The 17,422-nt window shown below is 44.6% G+C and overlaps 2 protein-coding genes across 6 annotated transcripts; one reads left to right on the forward strand and one right to left on the reverse strand.

The window, feature by feature from the left end:
- Positions 1-13: 13 nt before the first annotated feature.
- DOLK (dolichol kinase) lies at positions 14-4,353 on the forward strand. 3 transcript variants are annotated; one of them, XM_009093450.4, is made up of 2 exons: positions 14-76; positions 1,857-4,353. In XM_009093450.4, the coding sequence occupies exon 2, from the start codon at positions 1,955-1,957 to the stop codon at positions 3,524-3,526; it is 1,572 nt and encodes a 523-aa protein (XP_009091698.2). In that variant the 5' UTR covers positions 14-76; positions 1,857-1,954; the 3' UTR covers positions 3,527-4,353. The 3 variants fall into 3 exon arrangements, with proteins under 3 accessions (XP_009091698.2, XP_018773282.2, XP_018773283.2); XM_018917737.3 differs by having other exon boundaries at positions 63-206; XM_018917738.3 differs by lacking the exon at positions 14-76 and adding an exon at positions 83-241.
- A 1,381-nt stretch (positions 4,354-5,734) lies between these two features.
- PHYHD1 (phytanoyl-CoA dioxygenase domain containing 1) lies at positions 5,735-13,504 on the reverse strand. 3 transcript variants are annotated; one of them, XM_050980878.1, is made up of 12 exons: positions 13,216-13,504; positions 11,467-11,674; positions 10,492-10,650; positions 9,919-9,994; positions 9,740-9,787; positions 8,325-8,380; positions 8,085-8,147; positions 7,966-7,987; positions 7,497-7,625; positions 6,865-6,981; positions 6,613-6,739; positions 5,735-6,430 (listed from the first exon to the last, which is right to left on the reverse strand). In XM_050980878.1, the coding sequence occupies exons 1-12, from the start codon at positions 13,230-13,232 to the stop codon at positions 6,385-6,387; spliced, it is 1,068 nt and encodes a 355-aa protein (XP_050836835.1). In that variant the 5' UTR covers positions 13,233-13,504; the 3' UTR covers positions 5,735-6,384. The 3 variants fall into 3 exon arrangements, with proteins under 3 accessions (XP_050836835.1, XP_009091700.2, XP_018773284.1); XM_009093452.4 differs by lacking the exon at positions 13,216-13,504 and adding an exon at positions 12,726-12,866; XM_018917739.3 differs by lacking the exons at positions 11,467-11,674; positions 13,216-13,504 and adding an exon at positions 11,409-11,452.
- Between the last annotated feature and the right edge of the window lie 3,918 nt (positions 13,505-17,422).

Raw genomic sequence — 17,422 nt, forward strand, 5'->3', positions numbered from 1 at the left:
AAGCTCCGCCTCCGGACACGCCCTCAGAACTGGGTCATGTGACAGGCGGCGCGGCAAGATGGCGGCGTCCTGCGAGGTGGGTGCGCGTTGGGCTCCGGGGGCGGCTGGAGCGGGGCCGCACCTTCGCGCTGGAACCGGGAATCACCCGGGAGCGCCTCCGACACCGCCCACGGGCGGATGTCGTTCCCAGTAGCGGAGGCTGGGCTGTGAGTGTCGCGGCTGAGTGGGACAGGAGGCGGCGGTGAGCAGAAGGACAGGACGCGGGCAGCCCGCGGGTTGAGGGGCGTCCACAGCGCTGCGGAGTCGTGGGGAAGAGAGGGAGAAGGCAGGGGCTGCAGCGAGGGGAGGGCTACCAGATGTCTGGCAGCATGTCAATGGGAAGCTTTCCTGCCCTGAGCATCAGGGATGCGGAGCACGAGGCGGGCAGCAAACGCTCGGTGCGGCTTCAGCCGCACGGGGTGGGTCCCGTTCGATGATGAGAGTGAGGGGGCCGAGGAGCCTCACATTACCTGAAAGGAAAAGTGAGGGGAGGAGGAGGGGATTGCGGCAGGCACAAGAAAACGAAATAACTCAGCAGTGAAATACATGGCGTTGTAGATTGTCAGGTGTAAACATTCAGAGCTGCTGCAGCACAGACCTCAGGCAGGGCGAAGTTCTGCCTATTCTGGCAGCCTGGCAGGGAAGTGTACGTGCCATTGATACCGGAGCTGCGGTGCAATCTTAAGGTTGCCAGACTGAGTAGGAGGGCTCAGTCTTTGGTTGGCAGGTGGCTGCTTCTTCTCAAATAAGCCTTAGGTTTCCCCCTCCCCAGTGCTCAGAAACAGCAGGGGGTACAACCCAAAAACAGTTATTGGTTAGAGGCAGATATTGCCCAGACCAGTTCTGTTTTATTGACTGTATGATTAATTCTTCTCCTGTTTAAAAATTAATTGCAATGACAAAATATTACATTTGGCCTGAAGGAGCTGTGTAGCAACAGTGCATGTAATGAAGCTGTTTGGCAATCAAGTATTTCAGGCTAAATGATTAAGGATGCCAAAAAGCAGTCTATCAATATTTAAGTTTTCAGTACAAAGTTATAAATATCTAAACACTGCAGACACACTGTCTAAGGAAGTTTGACAGTACAAACTGTAACAGTTCCTCAGTAATATTGTTGTTACTTTGTCAGCTTTCTAATCTGGTATCACCATTCAACACTGGCTGAAAACCCAAGAGAACCTTAAATAAACTTCTGGCCTTCCATGAGGGACCTGGTGTAGATATTGGCAATGAGACTTGGGGAGCAGAATTTATTAGCACAATTTCAAATTGCTGCTAATCAGCTTAAGGGTGGGCCAGAAAGGATAAAATAAGCCCGTGTTTCACAGCTGGATCAACCATAATATTTCCATCAGAAATAAAGAACCTGAGACCTTCAAAGACCCCAGAAGAGGTGCCAGTGTAATGGCAGAGGTTTACATATGGCTGATTATCAAATTATGTATCCATAGGGAAATCAAGGTTGCCAGAAAGCAATAAATGCTGGTGGGAATTGCACAATGTTGTCAGTGCCCACAGTTCTTTGAAGGAGATGAGATTTAACCTAACAGAGTAAACGTGCCTGTTGCTGATTATCTCAACGGCTTTTCTTCCAGTCAAGAGTTTAAAGGAAAGTTGGATTTGCCAGGCAGCTGGCAGTGGGCTGTCAGCTTTCACTTAGAGAAGGTGAAGTGCATGATTCAATCATCTGCGTGTTGACATTAGCAATTGGCACTCAGCTATCAGTTTAAATTGACTTTAGGAATCAAATAGTTGTGCAAACACTTCAGCTGTCCAAGCAGTTGCTTTAATTGCTTTTTTGGTTTTTTTCATAGCAATTGCAGTAGCACAGAAGGAAATTCTTCCTAATGGACAACTGAGCCTATCAGGCCTCCTGAGATTCTGCAACCTTGAGGCAGGCTGGGCTGGCATCATGTTCAACAAGGCAGTGCTGGTGGAGTCGCTGCTGGTGTTCGGCGTGGTGCTGTCGGTGCACGCCGTGGTCTGGGACCGCTTCTCCTGGTGCGCCCTGGCCTTGGCCCTCCAGGCCTTCTACACCCAGTTCAAATGGGACCGGCTGCTGCAGCAGGGGGGGGCCGTGTTCCAGTTCCGGGGGGCGGCCAACAGCGGCCTGCTGCCTGCCAGCATGGTCATCCCCCTGCTGGGGGTGGTGATGAAGGAGAGGTGCAGGGCTGCCGGCATCGTGTACTTCGAGCGCTTCGGCATCGTCGTGGCTTCCACGGGAATGCTGCTGGCACTCTTCCTGTCCGTCCTGGCAGTTGGCATCACCAAACCCGTGCCAACCAACACCTGCATCCTGACTGGTGTTGCTGGCAGTGTAATTATCTACACCATGAAACATTCCTTGACTGTCTCAGAAGTGATAGAGGTTCTAGAAGTGCTGCTCATTTTTGTCTACCTCAGTATGATCTTGCTGTATCTGTTGCCTCGATGTTTCACTCCTGGCGAAGCGCTGCTGGTTCTCGGAGGTGTAAGTTTTGTTCTCAATCAGCTCATTAAACGCTCACTGAACATAGTTGAGGGCAGAGGGGATCCCATTGATTTCTTCCTCCTGGTAGCAGTTGTCGGAGTTGTTCTTCTTGGTCTTTTTTTCACTGTGCTCTTCACTTTCATGGATTCGGGCACATGGATCTCCTCCATGTTTTTCCACATGATGACAGCAGTGTTAGGCTTAGGGGTCATCATGCCTTGGCTGTACCGACTGATACGGAGGAACCCCTTGTTCTGGCTGATCCAGTTTCTGTTTCAGACACAGACAAGACTTTACCTCCTTGTGTATTGGACTTTCTTGGCTGCCTCAGCGTGTGGTGTGGTTTTTTACCAGAATGCCAAGAGATCATCTGAATCTAAAAAACACCAGGCCTCCACTATAACCAGGAAATATTTCCACTTCATTGTTGTAGCTACTTATGTTCCTGGACTCATTTTTGACCGCCAGCTCCTCTATGTTGCTGCAGTGCTGTGTCTGGCAGTGTTTATCTTCTTAGAGTACGTTCGCTACTTTAGGATCAAACCTTTTGGACAAACCCTGAGACACTTGCTCTCTCTCTTCTTGGATGAAAGAGACAGTGGACCTCTAATCTTGACCCATATTTATCTCCTCCTTGGCATGTCCCTCCCAGTGTGGTTGTTTCCCAGATCTTGTGCTCCTAAAGGCACCTTGCCCGGGGCAGGAGCACTGGTCCCCTACTCTGGGGTGTTGGCAGTAGGGGTAGGAGACACCATTGCTTCTGTTTTTGGCAGTACACTGGGGGAAATCAAATGGCCAGGAACAAAGAAGACCTTTGAAGGGACAATGACAGCTATTTTTGCCCAGATCATTGCTGTGGCTCTGATTCTGATCTTTGACAGCAATGTAAATCTGAACTCCAGCTATGCCTGGATTCTGGCATCTGTGAGTTTGGTTTCTCTTTTGGAAGCTTACACTACTCAAATTGATAATCTGCTGTTGCCTCTCTACCTCCAGATCATGCTCATGGCATAGAAGCACAGGAACAGAGTTTTCTCCCTTCTCAGAGAAAGGTACTAGAAAATGCACTTTAGTGAAAGCTCAAAGCTGATGTTTTGGTACAGCAGAGAAAATTGTTGACAACAGAAATGAAAAAGACTTATTTAAAATAAGAGTTTTGATTTGGTCTTGTTTTTACCCATCAAAAATAGACAGATTTATGTTCTAACAGCAACAAACATGACTGATAAAAACAGCACTTGTGTTTAATAATCCAATTTAAGTTTCTTCTGGGTACCCAAGGGAAGCAGAGGAAGAAGAGGTAAGTCAATTTGAGAGGACAAAATAAACAAGCAGGTCTCTCAGATGTTGCTACCTCTGTACTGTACTTTGTTTTCTATACCAAGTCCCATGTCTTGTGTTTGATGTGTGAACTCTTATTTCTGTATAAGCACGATGTAAAGCATGTTTGATAACAAGGGGGGGCACAGGAACCAGGTACAAGTGTCCAGCTATGTCCAGTCCTCATCAGCAAGAGCCAAAACCACACCACGATGCACAAACACAACTCGAAAATCAGCTGCTGCCACAGCTGAGTTATCCAGGGTGAAGGTTTGGGGATGTCAGACACTGCTCATTCCAGATCATACTCACAAGAATAGTGAATCTTTAGCCCTGAAGTTTGCTAGTTTGCTTCAGCAAGAAAAATGTTTTATCTTTCTCAAGATTTAATCTCCAAATTAATTTTGAATTAATATGGGGGGGAGGGGGGGTGAAATTAAGCAAAGTCACAGCTAAAACTAATTACACATTATTCCTTAAAGCAGAAAATCTGTTGAAGTCAATAAAATTTTCTACTATTACACTTTCCTATTTTTCCATTTTTTCAGCCAGATGTTTAATCAAATAATGTATAAAAATGCTTCTATCAACAAATTGACTAAAGCTACTGAATTCCATCCATTTAATTAAAATTATAACTACAGTTTTGTGGCCAAAAACCCACTTCATTTCTATGTATGAAACCCTTCTGTATCAACAGTCTCTTCTCACTGGTTTGCCCAGTGTCCATTAGAACAACACAGAGGTGTCCTTCCTGTCTCCAGGGATGTGTCCAAGCAGGAGATTGTCATCCCAGGCTTCTAGTTTGCAACATGAAGTTCACTTCTGACCCTTTTTTAATTCACTTTTGGGAACAGTCTGGGGGAAGTCCAAGGTACCTTACACAACACTGTCCTGCAGGCCTGTAGCTCTGAGACCATGCCTTGGGAAGGAGCCTAAGACCAGGGAGGGAGTGAAACCAGTCCCTGAGTCAGCAGAATTGGCTCCAGAATCCAATATTGTGTGTCCCTGCAACAAGCCAGGACTGGAATAGTTGAGAAGCAGCATTGCCCAATTCATCCTCCTGCCTGGGAAGGGCTCCTGGGATTTGGTGCTGCTTTTCCTGAGGATGCCAGAGCTAGTTACTAACACAGTAAATTGTCAGATACTCTGTAGGAAACCAAACAACTGCTGGGCTGTTTCCTTCATGTTTAACAGGAAATCCTGCCAATCAATCCAGATTTTTAATTTTATTTCTGCACTTGAAGTAGATGGTTTTGCACACTGCAGGTAGGGTGCAAGTCAGGACAAATCCTCCTCAGCAGAATTCTAAATTATTAGGTCCTCTCATGGAAAGACACAGACAAAACGTAAGTTGCTTCTGTCACAAGCCACAGGTTTTACCACTGATGTCATAAATGGCACCACATTAGGTAGAGAAATTTACTTTTCTTCCACCCTGCTTCCAACTTTCAAACAAACTGTAGGAAAGGTATGAATGCAGAAACTTTGCATTCAATGTTCCTGCTGTTGCCATGACCCAGCTCCCCAATTTACTTTTGAAAGGGATGAGTCAGTAAGATTTGGGTCCACTCTAGCACAGCCCTCATCAGTCTTAGGGTTACTCTGATACAATTCCTGCATTGGTGACACTGGGCTCCTGTCTCAGGTTGCCACTGCACCAGTGCTGGTGAAATCACACCTACACAGCTTCTGTTCAGTTCAGGTACAGACTGGAGCTTGCCTGGGATGTAGCTTGCATTTCCAAACATTCCCTGCTATAAGTTGGTTTGAGGTTTTGGGGATAGAAATTATTATTGTGCATATTGAGAGTTCCAGCTGCTCACCAGACAATTTAGCACTGTCCCCATCTGTTGGAAGAAGGGTCACACTGTGTCTTCCCCAAAGAAAAGATGATGGAGATGAAAAGAATAATTCGTTTTTATTTAAGTGTAAAGAGTTTGACTGATGTTTCCATCATTTCAACATGAATCTTTAAAAATTGTTGTATTTTAAATCACACCCAGAGATAAAACACAATCCTGGCTACTCTCTGCCAGGATTGTTTAGAAGATTGACTATAAAAAGTAGACCTCTGGCTTCATTTCACCCACAACAAGATTGTTTTAAATCACTGTTATTCCAACAATAAGACAGAAAACTAGGGGTGAAAATCAAACTTCTCCCCAAACATGTTCACCTGCATTGCTGGAGTCAACCAGCCAAGAAATGCACTTAAGCTCTTAAACACAAGAAAATACTGAGTATCTGCAAGGAGAAATTCTTGGTAAGTGGTCCCAGCCAAGGTGCAATGGTCTTAACTGGTTTGTTTTCAAGACTGAAGGTGTTTCCTTACCAAAGGGACTGGGTGACTACTCTCATACTGGCAGGGCTCCTGCTGCAGTAGAAGCTTCTGTCTATGCAGTTTTAGGCTGTGAAAATGGTCCTGGTTTTGAGGAGGATAAATTAACATTGAGAGCAGATCTAGTGAAGGTTGTTTTTAAAGAGACCATGAATGAACAATCAGGAAGGAATATTGATCAACTACTGACTCCACAAGCCAGTCACTAACTTCAAGTGTAGAGTGATGGAAAAGGGAGTTCAGGAGTTGGCTGGAGCCTAGGGAGTAAAGAAGAGGAAAAAGCAAAACTTCAGAGGCTATTCCAGTTCTGCAGGTACGAAATCAACACCAGCTGAGGCACCACCAACAAACTGTACAGGCAAGACCCCCAGCAGTTATCCAACTATTTCATTGGAAAGGCTTCAGTTTCCTCAGCCACTGGTGAGGATCACAACCTTACCAGTTCTCTTTGCTCCAGGTGGTGCCCTTGGCTTCCATCACGTGGAAGGTGAACGCGTGGCGAGAAGACTCCGAGCTGTTGAGTTCACTCTTATGGACAACCTCACCATGGATGAGGATGAGTCCACCTGTGGGAAAGAATCACCTGGACTGCTGCTTTCCAAAAGATGAGCTCTGGCTTTCCAGTGGGTGGGAAAGTGCAGGGTTAAAACATGATTTTAGGTCCCTTGTGTTTCCTTGGGGCGGTTTGTACCTTTCCTTATGGGCAGGGGTATGAACTGCTTGTCATCATAGGCTGGCTCTGAGCCTACAAACTCCACACACGTTGAGGCACCTGAAGCTGCACGGACCATCCTCCTGGTAATCCCATCTGCAAATCCACAGAATAAGCAAACACACAAAAATTAAACACCTGGCTACAGTCTGCACAGAAAATGAACAATTTCAGTGATTTCTCTTGGCAATGATAGGAACTTTATTATTACTTTACTCACACTTTCCTTAGTAATTTGGGTGAGGTCTTTTTTATTAAGTAGAGATTTAGGATTTTCCAGCTGTGGCAGAAACAGAGATAACAGCTGCTTTTTGTTTGCCTTTTTAGCCCCTTCTGTGCATTGCAACAGACCCTTAGGAACACAAATAGTCACACACACACACTTATGCAAAACCAACCTTTGGTCCATTTGTGCTTTCTATAGGATCATAAACCATGAAATGAGTACAGCTGGCTCCAGGATTTGAGGAATGAGTAGCTTAAAATCTGAAGAGCATTATGATTACACAATATTTAGGTGAGCAGAAGTTTAAAGCTGCCCTGTGTGCTCAAGAGGTGGGGAAAAGCAGAACTGTGCTGGTGACCAGCAGTGGTCAGGCACATGCTCTTACTGGTGTGAGAGCCAGGGATGAACCACAAGCAGCCATTCTCCTGTGTGGCATCTTCCAGGGCAATCCAGAACCCCAGGATCCTGCCCAGGGGCTCCGTGTGCAGGAAACTGGCATCCTGGTGTGGTGTCACTGCAAGAAGAAACTATCATTGGGGTCTTCAATGGGATTCAGTTCCTCTAGAAGGACTTCAGGGTTGCATCTCCCTGACTCAGAGCCCACCCACCTATCACACACATTAAATCTTCCATAAAAATAACACCTCTTAGCCTGCTGCAAATGTAGAAACAGCTCTTTGTTCAAGCTGCATATGATGTAGAAACTTCAGAAAAAATGTGGATTTCAAAGACTATTTTATGAAGGTTTGGACTGCCAAACTCACAGGCTTAAGTCTGATTCTGTGCCTTTTCCTTGGTAATATTCCTAAAGGAGCATTATCTGCAGTGTGATATAGAGTTAACACAAATCTCACCTTCACCACCAATGCCAGGTTGCTGCAAAGAGAAAAAAAGTGATGTGTGAAGAATTTTACAGCTTCCCACTTAACAGGGTCTTATTTCTTGAGTGACAAGACAACTTGAATTACCGTACCTTGAAGATATACATGCTCTGCACAACTACTGGTCTCTCAAGGCCTAGTTTTCTTCCCAGTTCCTGCAAGAAAATTTTCCAAGATTTATGTTCTCTGCAAACTATTTAGCATTATTCTTTGAAGATATTTAAATTTCCTTTCACTGACAAAATTACTCCCCCTGGGAGTGTAGAAAACAAAAATTAACTGCTCTGCAATTTTTTTCCCCAGGGCCATCCTAGGAAGCAATAACAGCTCACCTGCACCTTGGGGGAGTGGGTGATTTGCTTGAAGACAGGATCATGAGCATGTAGAGCTAAGGGGAAAGAAAAAGCTCAGACAAGATTTCAGAAAGAGAAGGGAACATGGCAGCTCTCAGTGATGAGCTGCAGACACCACAGCCAAGCAGGATAAACTGCAGCCAGCAACTTTGATCCCTCCCAAGATGGATAAATGTGACTTACCACACCTAAGTTGATAGGACACTTACAGGTTGTACAGTCATCATTAAAGACCATAAATATAATCACTCCCTGGCCACAAACTGCACACACATAAAAGCCAGTGTACAGCAGAGTGAACAAAAGGAATATTATGTGATTCAGTATAATGTTACATATGTGACAACCATTACACATGACCCCGAGGCACATGGGTGAATTCATCATTTAAAAACACACTCTTAAGACCTACCAGAAAAGTGAAGTACTGCAAAAAGGAGCTAGAGCTCATCTTTGGAGCCCTTCAGAGGACCCCAGCCAGCAGGTCAGAGTGTTTGTGTAGACTCTTGCTACAACCCAGCTCTGACAAATCCACAAAGCAAAGACTCAGAGTTGTTTCTCCAGCTTATCCTGATCAGATTTGCCACGAGGACACATGCTTAGGTCCAGCAGGAGCTGCTCTCAGGCAAGAGATGAGACTTGGCCAAAATGAGTAATTACAGAAAATAAGGCCAGAGTAGGCTTTTGAATTGTTAAGTTGCTGAGTCAGCAGGAATCTACAGTTGTTTTCACTTCCCCTGAGGAAAAGCTGAAGTGTGACAGAATGGCAGCAGGCCTGGGAAGAGGAGAGTGTTTTTGTGAGAAAACCAAAGAAAAAGAACTCTCAGTACTGGATTTCCAACTGTAGTGACGTTTAGTCTGAGCAAAGTTCATGTTTGCAGGCACAGGGAATCTTGCTCTCATTTTCCACGTATTGTTGGAAAACAAAAGGGATCAAAATGCTAGTCCAGGAACTGAGAGAGAAGAAATAGGTCAAAAAGATCAGTAAGGGTAAAGAAAAGGTTTTGGTGACACCACAGGAGGGAGGGCAGCTTCAAAATCAGCAACCCAGTACAGCACAGGACATAGGAGAGAGTTTGGTCTGTACTGAATGTCACCAGTCTCAGGTGGTAAATTTTTAGAGCAAATCTGTTACATAAAAGAGCCAAGGGCTGAAGTCCAAACTTTTGCATGTCAGTGACTCTGAGCTATTCATCACTGTAAAACCTCTGAGAAGGGGTTTTTGAAAAGGATTGGAACAGAAGATCCAGTCCTCTGAGAGCAGAGAGCAAGGGGCAGCATGGAGAGAACTGCAGAGACAGTTATGTACAGTGAGTAGGTCTGGAGAAATCCTCATGTCTGAAAACCACATCTCTTCTGCCCATCCCTCTCCAAACCCCATCCTTTAAACATACCATGGCCAATCTTGCTGACAGACTTCTCCTTTGGAATTAGAAAGTTACCTACAAAACAAAACCATAATTTAACATTATCTGAAAAGCAGGAATTGTTCCTTGAGCTGGAAACTGGCTCCTGATCCCTCACTCAGCCTTTTCCTAATCCCTCTGTGTAGCTAACTCAGGCCAGGGCTTACCTTTCTCATCCAAAACACCTTTCTCAAAGAAGAATCTAATCTTGTCTCCACTGGTTAGGAAATAATCCGAGCTACCCTGCAGGGGTAAGAGACCAGTAAAGACAGCATCCTTGTAAAAACATAAATGAACTTTCAATCAAAGCATTAACACTCACCTGCATCTTTTTCCCCACCAAGCCGCAGCATAAACAAAACACAGTGAAAAATCACTCATAAAAAGGCTTTCCACAGCACTACATGTCTTTTTGCTGATCAGGGCTCTACAAGAACCTCCTCATAGAGGTTACCCTCACTTTTCTTTTGCTAGCTGCCTGGAAAATACCAAGTTTTCTGTCTGGAGAACATTTACAAAGTGATCTGTGAGAGCTGCTTGTGGCCACCGGGGGTTGAAAGCACAGCAGAGCCACACATTGATAAGACTCTTGATAAGACCCCAGCAAACATTTGCAGAAAGCTGGAGAGCAAACTCCTCTCCCGGTGTTATGTGCAGTTAGAAGGAACCCTGACCAGCGATTTGCCTTTTCCCTTCCTCTTCCCAGCTCTCCAGGGGGGCAGTCCTGCCTTTCTCAGTACCTGCTGCTGGAGCTGCTCCTCCTCCCTGGTGGAGAAGGCGGTGCGGCAGTGCGGCGGCACTTCCATCTCCGCCACGATCCTCTGGATCTGGCTCCTCATGCTGTCACACTCCTCTGCGCTGAAAAACTGCTCCAGGACAAGGAAGCCATCCTTATGGAACTGGAAGAGACAGGGTGACTGCTCTTCCCCAGAGTCCTCGGGGGAAGCAGCACAAAGCAAGAGAAAGCAGTTATGGCCCTTTAGAGGTTGAAAAGCATCCCAGCTCCAGCTCTGCAGCCAGGCAGCAGGTTCTAAATTTTTAATTTCAGTAGGGGGTTCTGTTGCAAAAGATTAAGTAAGAGGCTGAAATGGCAAACAGTTAAGAACAATCTGTTTCAATCCCTCAGTCTACACAAAACAGAGAATGTCTCATCAGTAGAGCCTTTTGTGGCTCAAGGATATCTTATCTAAGGCCTGTAACCAGCAGGCATTAAACTACCAAGCCCACTAACACAAACAGGGCAGTCATGCCTGTGTGCCAAATCAGAATAAGATTCCTTTACAAGCTGGAAAGCTTTGTTCTCTCCAAGGAAAAAAAAATCCCTGGGCGATTTCTCACAGTTCACTACACAATCCTTTACAAAATGAACTCTGCTGGCAGTGAACTCAGTTTCTTTATATAGAATACCCTGGAGATTATCCTTTGCCAGGAAGATTTTGAGTTCAGGGATGAGAGTTGAGCAACACAGACAGAAGGGGCACAGGAGAAATCCCTCTAAGAGCTCTGTGGGACAAGCTGCCCCCAAAAGAGTTTGTAGCCATGACAGTCACACACTAAAATTAATGTAATAGAAGAAGCTGAGGAGAATATAAAGTGTTTGTAAAGCAGATCTTGGCTAGACCTGCTGCCAGGTTAACCAGCAGTGACTCAACCTTACACACTGTGTCACTGCCTGCACTCTGGACATGCTCCCTCCCTGCAGAGCAGCTCCTTACCTTCTGGATCTGCTGCTGGGTTACCGATGCCATCAGGGCAGAAGCTCCCAGATCCCAGCACCAACACCACGATGCCACCTGGCTCTGCAGGGCTGACTCCCCGCCTCTCCACGTGATCCTTGTCCCAGCATGTGATAAAAGCCAGCACTGGGCAGTTGGACTCTTGCACAGCTCAAAGATTTTTGTCCTCATCGCCAGTTCTTTGCTCCTGGCAGGGAGTTCACAGTATTGCTTTGGCTCTTGGTGATAACAAAGCACACACAAATTTTCTATTCAAGTGCAATCACAGACTTGATGAACATCTGAGCTCCAAGGAGGAATCACTTTTAATTAATAACCCAGATTTAAAAATAGGGCAGTTAAACTGGTAATTACAGGGGTAAGTAAGATAAGGAGGGTTAAAATAAGATTCAAGTGTGAAGAAAAGATCAAGATGTCTTATAACAAATTTAAAGTACTGATTCAAGTTCCTACAGAGCCCTTTTTGCTTAGCCAGTGAGTCCTGCCAGCACTTCAGCATATCCCCTGAAAGGGCTCCCCAACCCAGGAGGTGACAGACTAAAATGTGCTTTCACTGAGTGTTCGATCAAACCCATAGAGAATACTTCTGCTATTTTCATTCACAGCTGCTTTTGGTAATTTACACCTTCCCTTGCTCTGTTCACTCTCCTGCAGCTCCAGAAGTCCATGTGATATTTACAAATAAGCAAAGCCAAATCCACCCTAAGTTCCAACCAGAGAGCAAAAATGCAGAAAGTGGGTCTGAAAGGCAGAGAGGGAGGAACAGTTGCCAGCCCAGCGGTGGCGCTCCCAGCCAATACATCCCTCCCACCGGGAATCCCTGGGGAAGGTTTCTCTCTCTATAGAAGAAAACGTGTTTGGCTCCTACAGGAAACACCGAAAACACCCTTGCAGCAGCACTTCACAAAAAAACACCATGGGGGCGTGTTCTTGCATCACTCACCCAGTCAAAGGAAAACCCAGCAAAAGGAAGGAATGCAAATTGCTCGCAGGAAAGTGTTTACATCCTAGCAGCTGAAATCTATTTAAAGAGAGGTTGTTTGAAAAAATAAGTTTTCTGTTCTGTAAGGGAATTGTGGGTAAAATCCCTCCGCACCTTACTAAAACTTTATTTTTTTAATAAAGAGGAAATTAGGGGTTTAACTTTTTTCAGGCTTTTTCCTGTACACAGGAGGATGTGAATTCAGTAGTTTAAAAAGCTAAATTCTACCAGAGACTTTAATCACTGGACTACAAACCTGGAGTGGGAAAATAAAAAGAGTAAAAAAATCAGTCTGCAATGCTGCAAAACTCAAAAAATATTCCAGTAGTTCCTCCTTCCTTTTAACACTCTCTCACCAACTGATGGAATGGAAAAGTTTTTAAGGAAGATGCATGACCTGTGGAGGAAAAAAACAGCTGTAGGCTGTTTCCTGCAAGTTGATTGTGTGACCCACCTCACCCCTCCCTAGCAGGCAGCAATCCTGGAGAAACACTCCTGGAAAACACTCCCACGCCACTCCTCAGTCCCTCTCCGTCACTGTGGTGTCATGTCCTCCTCATTCCCACTCACGGTGGTTTTTACCAGCAGCTCATCACGTCACCTTCTCCACTCCCCACCTTACGCACACACGATGACTCCAGAGGCTGTTTTGGTTCGTGCCACAGCAGCAAACCACAATTTCCCTGTTCCATGGAATGTTTTGAGCAATATAAACAGCAGATCTCTGCAAACAATGCAGCACCTACCAGAAGATAAAACCCATCCTGGTTCCAGGAGCTCTCCATGTCTGTCCTTAGGAGTCCTCCTGTTCCAGCCATGCCCCTATTTTGAGGCTCAGAAAGACCTTTCCAGCAAGAGAAAAACCAATCCAGCCACACAATGCCCAAAAAAAGTCAAAGAGAAGGATGCTACTTTTGCAAAGCCTTCTCTCCCCATAAGTTTACACAGAAAGGTTGACAGTATTAGACAAAACTGGGAAATGGCTCCTTTTCCTTCTCTTCCTCCCTCTCCAAGAGCTCTTTTTGCAGACTCAACATTTTCTCCTGCCAGCTCTGCAAGAAAACTTCTGGCAAGCTCCATTGGAGGCTGCCAAAGCCCAGCCCATGTCTGTAGGAAAGGTGCAGATCAAGTGTTTCAAATGCCTTTTGAACTGGCACAATTATCCCAATAAGGGCTCCTTTTGAAGCCATTTGGAGCCAAGCCAGCTCAAGCAGCTCAGCACTCACACCAAAACTGCTGCTGTAGAGCTGCCAGGGTTATCAAGGAGGAAAATTTTCCACTGGACCACCTCACCTCTCCTGAAGTCTCTGATCAAGTGAGAGACTATTTAATGAGAAACAAGGAGCAAAGGAAGCATGATTTCCTCAGCTCCTCAAAGACCAGGTAAGTCCTCCAAAAGGTAAACCAGCCAAAAGGAGCTGAAGTCCAGATGAGCCTTAGATGACAAGGGACACTTTGTTCAGTCTAGCATTTCATTAAAATTCACCAATAAGCAGCACTATGAACTCCCACTCACCTCTTTCAAAGCCTGATTATGTTCTCTGTCTGAAGTGGGGCCAATGTCACTGTGGTCAAGTAGTCAGAGACAAAGGAAGTGACAGAAGGCAAAGCTCAAGAGAAACACCTTTCTACACAATAAAAGAGCTGCACAGAAACTCAAATTTTCTTTGCAAGTCATAGGCTGAATCTCTGTAACACTTCATGAATTTGGAAAGACACTACCTGCCAGCACTTCCAGTTAAGGAGCCCATGGGGAAGGCAGGGACTGAAATCATTTACCAGTCTGAAGACAATTCCTATGGCAACAGCCTTAAATTCAGAAACAAACTGTTTTGGACACTTGTAACATGATAGTAAAATCTGTGACACAGCCCCAGCTTGTTACAGAGCAACCTCTTTCTCTACACATCTACTTAATTCATAGAGGATTGTCATAATCCATTAGGACTTTTGTACTGAGTAGAAGAACCCAATAATCCTACACAATAGCTGGAATTATTAACATCTGTCTTTTGAAAAGTGACATCATGGAAGGCTGAATGCCTCATAGACAGAAAACACCAAAGAACACAGACATAGAAAGAAAATGCAAATTAAAACTTTTATTCTGGTGAAGTGTCCAGTTGTACAAGTCTTTCAGAGCAAGCAAGAGCAGCCTTCAGTGCTCACAGGGAAGGTGCTGTTGCTCAGCTGCCCAATCCCACATACAGAGTGAATGTCATGATTCTGAAATGTTACACCAAGTTTCAGGTCCCAGATGCCAAACCACAGCCCTGCTTGTGCATTTACACAATGGGAGTGAACCATGTTTAAGCCATGAGTAGTGACTTATTGAAATGGACACATTTGTCAGCTGTCAAGATGACTCAGGCTCAGTAGCCCCCTTCTCATTAAGCCTCCTCCAGAAAAACTCTTCCATTGTCAAATAAAATTCCTTTAAAGGAAATGGAGGAAGGGATGGAAAATTCCAGGAATCCTAGATTAAGTCTTTGTGTGAACTCACACAAAGTTGACCTTTGCCATTAGGGTCCAGCAATTCAAGTGCTGCTACTTTGGAAACTGGATTTTGGATATGAGATTTCTGGAAGATTTCGTACTCCCAAAGCAATTTGATATTAACCCATTGCCACAGCTGGAGGCAGAAAGGTCTGAAACAAACTTTAATAATCCTGCCCCATTCCAGTTGTGCTTTGTACACTGTTAGAATGAGGTAGGACAGAGAACTCATTCACTTTTGGCACATGCTTGGAAAAAGTACAGTATCCACTCTGGCCAACCAGTAGGGTTAAAACAGAAGAAAAACCTTAAAAGTGAAGTTTAAGCAATAATTTTCCTAGTCAGCATCCCCATAGCCTTACCTTAGGTGACCTTCAGAGCAGGTGACTCTGCTTACAGTATGACAGTATTGTCTGGCAGTGAGAAATCACCCCAGAAGTTAGGAAATCTCTCCAGGGTTGAAAGAAAAAGAATCCAAGGGATGAGTTGGCTTCAGGCAGGCACTGCTACAAATACACTCCAGAGAGCAAGTGCCTCTGGGGAGATGTTACATTAACAGATCTATAGAGAAGGCACAGCTATTGATGAGGGGGAAAAAAGTTATTCCTCTCCTGAAGGAGGACTGAAAAAACATTTAAAAATCCATGGAACTCAAACCATGTGAGTTCCATTCTAAAACAGGAAAAGAGGTAAGGAAAGGAAACAATGTCACAGCCTAGGAATTGATAAAATTTGAAACTTTTTTCCAGACAACTCATCCTCTGTAAAGGATGTGTTATTGTTCTCAAAATTCCTGGAATCAATTGTTTAAGAGGGGAAAAAAAAAAGACAAGAGGACTTCATGTGGGTCAGCAACAGAAAGCCACTTAATACTATTTACAGTAATGAACACCAAGAACTTTAATTAAATGGAGTGAGCTAAATGGAGTGTATAAATGGTAGTAAGAAAAAATAAAAAATGAGGTAGGCTATTAAAAAGAAGTGACAATTAACACGAAAGAACAGCACATCATAAAAGATACCTGTAACAGCTATTTAACCACTCAGACTGACAGAGTAAAATACTTCCAGCTGCCAAATTAATTTGGGATGAAATAACAAAATCGGAAAGTAATCTGAAACACAGAACAACTTCAGCTAACATTCCAGTGCACAGTGTCAGGGTACTGCACAATTTTACACATTTAATAGGTTTTGTATTCCTTGCCTTTCAGCTGGTTCAAAATAATTAATTGCAACTTATCACTTTGGGGGTATTTAGCAGGAAAGGTAAAGTGCACATCACTAACCTTCAATCCTAACATGGGATGAGCATCCTTGTGATCTCCGAGAACTTGTTCAGCTCAGAAGTGCTATTAAGGAAACAGGTGGGTTTAATTCAAGTTGCTGTCTGGTTTAGCAGCTAATAAATAATCTGGTTTGCTACTGTTTTGAACAGCTTGTCAGGGGAACAAGACACTGACCAGAACAGTGACTGTCTGCTTAAACTGAATGCTTTTTGTGAATGCACTGATCTGTGTCAGAAATAAACCCCCTAAGCTTCAGTCTGATAGAAACTTGAAGGAAAACACAGAATATTCATGGATTGGATACTTGCAAGTGAGGCTGGATTGTTGATGTAAGGACATCCCTCACAGAATGAGCAATCCAGAAAAGTTTGGGAAGTGACTCGCTCTGCTGTGGGTTGAGTTTTGCAGCAGTCCTCAGTCATAAATATGTTCAGGACTCAGGGTCTAGATCCTATCCTTGGAAGTTTTAAAACTTTTTCCATCTCATCATACAAGACTGATACTCTGGAATCAAAAGGGAGACCAAACAGCACATATCAGAAGTAAATAATGCATATTGCTATCTTTCAGAGTGACAATGTGTTTCCAGTACAAAACATTATCGGACTGCTCATCCCCATTCTGCCACACAGGGAGCTCTCAAGCCCCAGCAGCCTTAACCAAAAGAGTTAAGCTTGGACTATTGCAAAAGCAGCACAAAGCTGGCATTTTCATGCATGATCAATTACCATCTTGTCTAACAATTGCTTTGCACACCTCAGGCCCAGGGCAGTCTTTACTCAGGAAGCAGCAGGAGCACAGCACTGTGACTTGCTCAGGAGTTGGAGGCAGTCCCTCCCTTCTGGCAGAACAGCCTGTTGTTCACCCGTCCTGTTGGGATTCAGAGCTGTTCAGGAGGCTTACAAGCTTCTAGAAGCACTGCAGCATACTTTCAGGAGCTGCTTATAGAAACTCTAACCCAGCTGTGCAAAGTTTAGGTTGTATAACTAAAACCACACCTGGAATCAAAAGTCAAAGCACTCATCTCCAATCTAGAACTCCTGGAGAAATCTCACTGCTCCTGTGAGCCAGATGAAACTCCCAGGGGGTGCTTTGCCCTTTCAGCCCTTCCTGGTCTAAAATACATGAGTAATAAAAGAGTCACCCAGTGGCCTTGAATAGCAAACAG

The sequence above is a fragment of the Serinus canaria genome, chromosome 17, assembly GCF_022539315.1.
Source record: "Serinus canaria isolate serCan28SL12 chromosome 17, serCan2020, whole genome shotgun sequence".
Lineage (NCBI taxonomy): Eukaryota > Metazoa > Chordata > Aves > Passeriformes > Fringillidae > Serinus > Serinus canaria.

Bases quoted from the DNA above. Each gene is read 5' to 3' on its own strand.
- DOLK (XM_009093450.4), top strand. From the start codon at position 1,955: ATGTTCAACAAGGCAGTGCTGGTGGAGTCGCTGCTGGTGTTCGGCGTG.
- PHYHD1 (XM_050980878.1), bottom strand. The intron at 9,788-9,918 runs GTAAGCCCTGGC...TTTGTTTTGTAG, and splicing joins AGGTGTTTTGGATGAGAAAG to GTAACTTTCTAATTCCAAAG. The intron at 7,988-8,084 runs GTACGGTAATTC...TTCTCTTTGCAG, and splicing joins AGAGCATGTATATCTTCAAG to CAACCTGGCATTGGTGGTGA.